General features: G+C 37.2%; 1 protein-coding gene across 1 annotated transcript; it reads right to left on the bottom strand.

The window, feature by feature from the left end:
- Positions 1-3,912: 3,912 nt before the first annotated feature.
- On the bottom strand, positions 3,913-7,832 carry LOC139475799 (uncharacterized). The gene is made up of 5 exons (XM_071259001.1): positions 7,764-7,832; positions 7,458-7,601; positions 6,945-6,998; positions 5,761-5,884; positions 3,913-4,570 (listed from the first exon to the last, which is right to left on the bottom strand). The coding sequence occupies exons 2-5, from the start codon at positions 7,588-7,590 to the stop codon at positions 3,913-3,915; spliced, it is 969 nt and encodes a 322-aa protein (XP_071115102.1). The 5' UTR covers positions 7,591-7,601; positions 7,764-7,832.
- Between the last annotated feature and the right edge of the window lie 1,224 nt (positions 7,833-9,056).

The following is a 9,056-nucleotide window of genomic DNA, read 5'->3' as shown; positions in this document are numbered from 1 at the left end:
AGTATAAGAATATATATGCTAATATACACAGTGTAACTGAATGAAGATGTTTGTAAATATCACAACACGCTTGTTATTAACGCCTTAGTTTCTAAACGTATTTCCCTAAACTACTCCATAATATCAAGCATTTAACATGAAACAAAATCTAATTCTGTCTAAATGCCATCATCGACTGAAAAAAGGCATGTATAATGCGTTTTAGTTTTAATCAAAATGATAACATCAAAATACATATGATGATATATACAGTGTAAATGAATGAAGATGTTTCATAATATCAGATCACGCTAGTTTTTAACGCCTTCGTTTCTAAACGTATTTCCCATAATACTCCATAATACCCACACCAGATTAGCTCATTTTCTTCGTGACATATGTGTCACTGCTGAAACGCGGAAGACGCATTATGTTACAAGCTGCACTCTGTCACACAGAACTGTGATAGTCAGAGGGGTGAGTGGTCGCAAACCGTCACGCATCTTGCTTGAAGGTAGTTTCATTGAGGTTACAGCAGTCCAGGCTAAATAATGATCTTTAAACATCTATATGAAAAAGTACGTCTCATGTCTTACCAAAAGGTTATTATTATTTCCTTCCAATTGAAACAGGTAGATGGCAGAAAAGAGAACATAGCAATAGGATTTGTAATTTGTGTAAGCAAAATGACTTGGGCGATGAGTTTCAGTATTTGTTTAAATGTGATGAACAAATGTGATGTGTATTTGTTGAAATTGTAGCAGACATTGAATTGTTACTTACTTAATATTATATAGTTAGACCCAGCACCATAAAACTAAAAGGGTTATTCTCCACCCATAAACTCGGAATATTTCGAAAACCTGCCAAATTCTGTTATGTCATAAAACAAAACGTTCTCACGATAATACTCTTTGTAATTATGCCATGTACAGTATGAATGTATTAGTGTACATATTATTATATGTTTTGTATGGCGCATGAAGTATATATTGATAAACCTCATATACTTTAACATACACCTACGACACAGACGTAGCACTACGGCTGTCATAAATCTATGTTAACGTATATGAGTTACGATGGTCGTAGTGTTATGGCTGTGTCGTAAGAGTATGTTAAAGTAAAGGAGTTATGACAGTCTCAGCCCTTCGACCGTGTCGTTAATCTATGTTACAGTATAGGATTTATGAGTATTTGTTTTATACTCAAATTGGATAACACACAATCAAGTCACAGATTCTGACCTCAGGATATGTATCAGGACATATAGCCCTGCTGATATTGGAAACAAATCACTGCTAAATATTGTGTTACTTCTCATCTGTGTAATGATATACACTTTGAACGGACGTACACTTGAATATTATTAGAGATAACTAAGACTATGTAAATATTATACCCGAAGGATACAACAAAGGGTTGACGCTGTAATTGTTACAATCACACAATATTTATTGTTATAGATTTATGATAAACTCTGTAATTTAATATTTTCCTGCTCAACCGGTTGCAAAACTACTGTCTACGACTTTTGCAATGATCTCGACCGTACATGACCGTCACTCCCAATACTACCAGTGTACAATTTCACAAAGAAATCGTAGTGATACTATGAACAAACAAAGCCTCATAGAGTAGAGACGCTTCACTTGGATAAAGGATGAGTGAATACATATGTGGAGGCATTTGTTAAAATTACAGGTTTCAGTTTAAACTACACAAATGTATATTGGCTGTTATGCTATAATGTGCACATTCCAGGGAAACGTCCATTGTTTAGGTACCTTTTTTATGAGAGATGAGAATTGGTTTTCGACGACAGATTTTAGAATGATATTATATGGTAAAGAGGTTATCATGCTTGTATGATTTGGTATGATAAATTTCCTGTATTATGAAAACATTTTGGAGGGAATTTGATTTACCAAATGTGTGTTGCAAATTAAAAACTTGACAATACACACTGTAATGGTCAAAATGTTTATTTCAATTTTCTATCAATAATGATAGCTCAATTGGTTAAGGAGGTATGAAATCTGGTTTCTAGAATTTCCACAAATCATGTATTGCATATAACAATAGTATAATACAATATCAAATGATTGTAATGTTTAGGATGTTTATTTTAATTTCCTAGTTTTGAATGTTATGTTTCATTTTTGATCATGTGCCAATTTTATGTCAACCTTAATCAGAAGGCAGATAATAACAGATTGGTGTGGTCAAATCACCACGTGTTTTAAGCAACATGCATGGGGAAGTCATGCTAGGAGCCAGTGAGTTCTAATGTAATGGTAACGAACATTTATTCACTCATTTGAAAATTCATCAATAGGAATTTGTTCAGAAATGCATCTTCTTAATTTCTACCATACATAGTAACTTAATTCTTTATAATTTAGGGTTTGTGGCCGATTTAGACTTGGCTGATGGAAATATGCCGTAGACTTCAACTTTTGTTCATAAATATTCTCATGGCCTAAAGTTGTCATGAAAGGTATATGGAATATTAAGCTTCCTGTTTATTTAGTGCAGTTAAGGCATTGTTTTTGCACATTTTATTGGACTATTATGTACTAAGTGCAATTTCCTGGTTCGTGTTGTAATTTACCTTATTGTTAAATGTTCATGCCTTTGTAAACTAAACAAGCCCAACCTAGTATTACTGCTGTATTATGAAGTTAATGTGTAACTTAAGGAAATTTAAAAGCCTCAATGAAATCCTTTCTATCTGTTACAGTCGATCTAATGTTTGTACATGAGAAACAAGAATAAGAATAAAGAATCAAGATTATTGGTTGGAATTTCATGTTGTGGTCAAAACACACAAGGAATATGGCGATACACACAAGATTGGAATATAGTAGGAAACATAAAAGAGAAATTTTCACTACTAATGATCCTAAAAATCACTGAACTTTGAATGCAGTTTCTGAGAAAAAATTAAACTTGCATTGCTTGGTAAAGAATAGAAATAAAAATAACAACATAAGAAAATGTGTTTATTCTGAGATTTACAACTTTGGCTGGCTGTGCAAGTGTTAGGATAACTAGATATCAGCACAGGCAGAGGTGATTACAATACTGACATGGATGTTCTTTGCACACCGCTCTTTGTATATAACTTCCCCTGTAGCAACGGTACGGCGTATCTCATGGACGCATGAGTGTTTGCTTGTTTGTTGTTGTTGAATGTCGCACTCAGCAATATTCCGTCTATATGAAGGCGGTCTGGACCAGACAATTCAGTGATTGACATCAAGAGCATCGATCTACACAATTCGGACACGATGGCATGAATCTCCCAAGTCAGTTAGCCTGACCACCCGATCTCAATGCGATCAAAAGGCCTCAATATGTGTTTGTCTTTGCAACCCATAATTAAACCCTATTTGTCTTTATTACACCATGACATCGCGATATTCGTACAATTAAAGTCTTGTGGAAGAATCCATGACGTTGTGCCGTCCGAAACCTATCAGAACAATTGTAATCAGAACTTCAGATTTCTGGGATTAAAGGAACAATCGTAGCCTATTGACATGGTGCAGTTACGAGTACAAAGGTAGAAGTATTAATCAAATACCGTGCATTGCATAAGCACATGAGAAATTATTATAGCTTCAAAAATGCCTGTATCCCCCGTTGGGATTCATGAAATTAGGCGCAATGCAACCTATGCTTGTCTTACTAGTCAACTAAATGTATCGGGTGGTTACATTCGTCTACTAGCTTTAGTGTGTGTGATTGGGTGAAGATCTTTAAGCGAAGATGTGAGTAGGGAGATGAGAGGCGGCTTTATTTGTTGTTTAATAACGCACTCAGACATCGTCCAGCTGTAGCGAATTATAGAGGCTATTCACATACTTTTAGAAAACAACAACAGGAAAGATATTCCGGTTATCACTCCAGAAAGCTTGTATGCTGTCTCTAGTTGTCATTCCCTCTGTCAAAGGTAAGAAAATTGTTGTAAAACGAATCATCATATTCCGGTTTTAGTTCTGGGGTCATTTTACACTTTGCCAAAGTTTTCTTGAGGCATCCATTGAGGAACTTCAAATTGACAGGGCGTGGAGGAATATTGCAATCCGTTCCATTGAGAAGATTGACCAGGCCGTCAGTGAAGTAACTATTCTTGTCATAGTAAGACTTTTCATCTGCAGCACACGAACCCCACTGAACTGCGCGTGGTAGACGTTCTTTGCTTTTAGAATGTCCTTCTTCAAAGAGTTTCCAAAAGTCAGGTAGCTTCGGAATTGGTTTTGGGTTTCCGCTCTTCTTTCCTTTGGCCCCAAGGGATGCGGCGTTAGCGTAACAACAGTCTAGTATGAAGAGATACCGTGTGGCGTTCAAATTTCTAAACAAATCTTTTAGTACAACATCTGTGATGTAATCTTCGTCCCGTTGACCTGTGCGGAAGGTACACTGGTCAGTCTTGGAAACATCCATGTGCCCGCTGTAGTAAAATATGAAGAAGTCCTTCTGGCCGAAGGTTCCCCTCATTTTAACAAGCTCGTCATGAACATTGGATGCCACAGTGGTCCCGTCGGTCACATCAGTCCCGATCACCTCATGTATGTTGCTCTCACTGAAATTGCAAGTGTATGGTTGATGATGTTTCTCTCGGTTGAGTGCATTATGAATAAGTTAGAAACTGCTTTCTCCTTAGCGGTATGCAATGGCTAAGAGAGGTAATTAGCTTCGGCGTGTTAAGCGTGTTATTAAGGGGCGTGAAATTTAGCTGGCCTCTCTCGCTTAAGTCAATACGGCAGTAACACTGAACATAAGTCTCAAGCTCTACTATGTCTCTAGACGATTCATCTACAGCGGGAAAACTTGACGCCATTTTGAAGAAAATGGAGTCCAATCAAAGAGATATTGAAAGCGCTGTGGAGAAAAATAATTTCTCACCTAAGGGAAGAAGTTCTTCAGCAAGCCAAAGGTTTGAAAAAGTATAAGATCTGCTCAAATCGGAGCCTATTACCCGCTCGTCTGGCGAGGCTATAAAAGAAGACTTGATGAAGTCTAGAATTGTACTCAAATTCGAAAAATCACTACGGGCACCTTCGCAGTCTATTGAGTGGCTAGGTCTTCTCATAGATACAAACACTCTGTGTTTATCCGTTCCTCAGAGGAAGTTGGATAAGGCTATTGGAACAATTACATTTATTTTAGTGAATAGGCGCTCTTATCAACCAGCGCGGCTTGTGGCTGCGATTATCGGACAAATGATAGCAATGAAACTAGTTATGGGAAATGTTGTACAATTAATGACTAGGTTTCTCAGTATTGATATTTTGACAGCTTCGCCGTGAAACAGCAAAGTTATATTGTCGTCACAGAGCACTGACCAATTACAGTATTGGATAGAAAAAAAACTAGATAGCTAAAAACACATTGTGTGCTGTTCACAAAAAAACACGGTTGTGAGTATCATCCCAACAAACACGCGCCGTGCATGAAAATGATAACTTTATTTTTATTTAACTATATATATGAAGCACAATTAGTTTTTTTCCCGTTAGTATATACCGTCTACAATTCTATGGAAAATTAGTCTTGAGGTGGCCAGAATATATTTGCTGTGAAATTGCATCCTCAAATCATATAAGAAATTGGGAAATAACTCAAATACTTTCTAAAGTGATGTTAAACAGGCACGGGGCTAAAATGGTGTGGATGTTTAAGCAGCTGAAACACTGTTCCTTATGGCGTTTACGCTAACTCCTTCACTCACTCACTCACGCACTCACTATATACCAACAGTTAACCACTCACCTCAGTTCGGGAAAAGCTTTAAGGATGGCATCTTTCATATCAGTTACATCCTTTTTGAAAACTTGTTTTTCTGTTTCCTTTTGGGAATCAGCTGCGATTAACATCACGTGTGTGTTTCTGTGGGCTGAAAATATATTAGGATATACATTTAAGGTCCATATATTAGATACATACAAGTTGTAAGCTTATCCCTCGGTAATATGATGTGGTGCACCACACACCAAGGCGTATTCCCAAAACAAAAAGGCGTATTCGCAACACAACAAGGCGTATTCCCAACACAACAAGCCGTATTCCCAACACAACAAGCCGTATTCCCAACACAACAAGCCGTATTCCCCACACAACAAGGCGTAATCCCAACTCAACAAGCCGTATTCCCCCCACAAAAAGCCGTATTCCCCACACGACAAGCCGTATTTCCAACACAACAAGCCGTATTCCCCACACAACAAGCCGTATTCCCCACACAACAATGCGTAATCCCAAAACAATAAGCCGTATTCCCCACACAACAAGCCGTATTCCCAACACAACAAGCCGTATTCCCCACACAACAAGCCGTATTCCCCAAACAACAAGGCGTAATCCCAACTCAACAAGCCGTATTCACCCCACAACAAGCCGTATTCTCCACACAACAAGCCGTATTCCCCAAGTAATACGCTGTCAACGAAATTATCTGGTATCCATCATGTACCACAATTTGAAAACAAATATCGTTTGCATACAGCCATATTGTCAGGTGCGCTCCATATGACAAATCGTGCATGTTTAATGCGCATCACGTCCATTTAAAGTGTTAAATTACACTATGCGACGCCGTTTTGCTGTAAGGAGCTACAGTTACAGAATAGATTACATCCATAGGTGAAGTATCGATAAATATAGACAGAGTATAGTTTTTTGCAGCTGCACGCGCCTGTTGTAGGCTATGGGGATATTTATCATTATGTAATTGACTTATAAATAAACTGCAAACATGATGCATGTAGGGGCAGATATTATTAAAAGGATTTCATTTGGTAAATATTATCAGTAGTATCAAGCAATAGTCGGGGATTTTGCTTCAGTGTTGAAATATATAGAAGATAAATGTAACCCCAAAGATTAAACACAATGTCTATGAAATGACAATGTTTGCGTTCGGTTGATCTCAAAAATGACTTTCGTATTAGACCAACCTTCAGTCGTCTTCAAGGGAAACCTTCCAGGTGTTTTACGTCTTTTTGAGGGACCTGAAAATAGAATTTACACGTATATTCTATATTGTCTATGTTCCCTTTGGGCACACTGTACTATAAATTTGTTGTAAGAAAAGATTTTGTTAAGAGACGCGGTCTATTTCAATTATATCAGTAAAAACAGGTATGAGCCTAATTGTTAAAAAAAAACAGCTGTATTTTTGTGGCAGGCAATTTTCATTTTCATCAATGTGAAGCATAATTATTTTTTTAGATGAAATGTCAGACCCCCCATTTCCCCAGAATATCAAATGGTCAGTCCCTTATGCGTAGATGTTTGTGTGAAAACTACTTCATGGCTATCACTATGGTGATGGTGACCCTAAAAACGGCGGATATGAACTGAGAGATAACATGGTGACATAATTTAAGATAATTTAAAAAAGTGTTTAGGGTTATTTTGGGTCTATTCTGATGTAAGTATGAATATCCGTCAGTGGAGATATGTCTTACCTGCACCTTCCTTCCCTTCCCGGTAAGCCCTTGATGCTACCCGTTTGACAGAATCACTGATGTCATCAATGTCATCTTTGCAAATGGCCAGAATATCTTTTTCATGAGTAGAGGAATCCCTCTTCGGTGGCATGACTATTGGGACTAAAATGAAAAATATCACAATTTTAATTTGTATCAGCATCCAAGGAGAAACATTACCAAACTATTTACCTTGTTATGTGTCCTGAATATTTAAGTAATTAATTGTGATATCATTACAAAAATATCAGAAGCGCAGCTTCAGTCAAAATACTATATACTTACCGTGTGGTGGACAGGGGTCGGCTTAATGCTCAAATTTTAAGTAAAGCTTTGCTAAATCAGTGACGAATTTATACTTTTTCGAAAACAGATTACCCACGTAAATTATCCAAATATGGTTAATTTACTTGCTTGTGCGCAGAACCACAGCAGATCCGATCAAGATAACAAGGAAAACGAGTGTTTCCCTGCAGAATATATTATTTGAAAACGAAGTTTCACCGAATGATATCCAAATATGGTTAATTTACGTGCGTGTACACATAATCATAGCTGATTGCATCAATTTCTATTGGACATGTCAGATAAAGCGGTCATATTTTGGTACATGACGTGTGACAAGGAAGGCGAAACGTGCGTCATAATGAAAACGAGTTTTTCCTTGCAGAATAAGTGCATAGACAGTGGAAAATATGACAGCCAATTTCCTCATTCGTTTATATTTTGTATGATTTGATACCTTTCTGTACTATCTGAATATTAATTGTTGTCCAATACTTTCCACTATCTGTACCAAGCTTACCCAGACGTACAGAGATACTGCAATGTCCATTTGGTTTGAATTTAGAACATCACAAAAATCTGTTTTTTATCAATATATAACAATTTGTTTAAATTACTCCTCGTATCCAAGTAGCAATTTCGTAACACTGAATGTAGTATTATTCAGTGGTCTTGTCAAGAGAGTTAGTAAGAATTTGAATAGGGGTTGCTGGCTAAGATTGGTGCTATTTCCTTATAAAAGGCAATGTCTGTAGCATATATATGAATATGAATACAACTGGCCAAACGCCACGGATTTTTGATACGATGTAGATTGAAGGTGGCTCATAAGCAAAGGCCTTCCGATTACCTGTCTTAATGGCCTCGTAGCGTTACCAAATACCTTCCATTCTTGTAACCTATAGCTAACAACTGACATCATATTTCAACAAACATTACCGCATTAATTCCCATTTGAACACTTTTCAATTTTCATTTAAATGTACAGATAACATAGCAGGAAGGACATTTCAACGAAATTTCAACACCCTTTTAGCAATAGCTTATGACATGCCTTTCCAGGAAAACATTAAACTACGTTCCCAGGTTGTGTTCATATTTAAAAATGATACAAAATTAAGTTCTGGTAAGGTACGACTGCGTCCAGTACTGCTGTGCGGCGGCGTGCAACAAACCTGTACTATTTATCCAAATGTTGTGAGTGGCGTTGCTACTGGTAGGGCAGGACATGCTTACCCTTTTCGCGAACCCCTGGTGTCAGCACTGGTTTTCAGTGATGCATTCACATAACTT

The sequence above is a fragment of the Haliotis cracherodii genome, unplaced genomic scaffold (assembly GCF_022045235.1).
Source record: "Haliotis cracherodii isolate W230 unplaced genomic scaffold, xgHalCrac1.p SCAF_3, whole genome shotgun sequence".
Lineage (NCBI taxonomy): Eukaryota > Metazoa > Mollusca > Gastropoda > Lepetellida > Haliotidae > Haliotis > Haliotis cracherodii.
Note: the sequence above shows the minus strand (reverse complement) of the source record. Positions and strands in the feature narration are given on the sequence as shown.

What these genes read in the sequence shown, in the direction of transcription:
- LOC139475799 (XM_071259001.1), bottom strand. Translation starts at nt 7,590, where the DNA reads ATGCCACCGAAGAGGGATTCCTCTACTCATGAAAAAGATATTCTGGCC. An exon ending in TCCCTTGAAGACGACTGAAG is followed by an intron (nt 5,885 to 6,944) that starts GTTGGTCTAATA and finishes ATATATTTTCAG; the next exon opens with CCCACAGAAACACACACGTG. An exon ending in AAAGCTTTTCCCGAACTGAG is followed by an intron (nt 4,571 to 5,760) that starts GTGAGTGGTTAA and finishes TTGCAATTTCAG; the next exon opens with TGAGAGCAACATACATGAGG.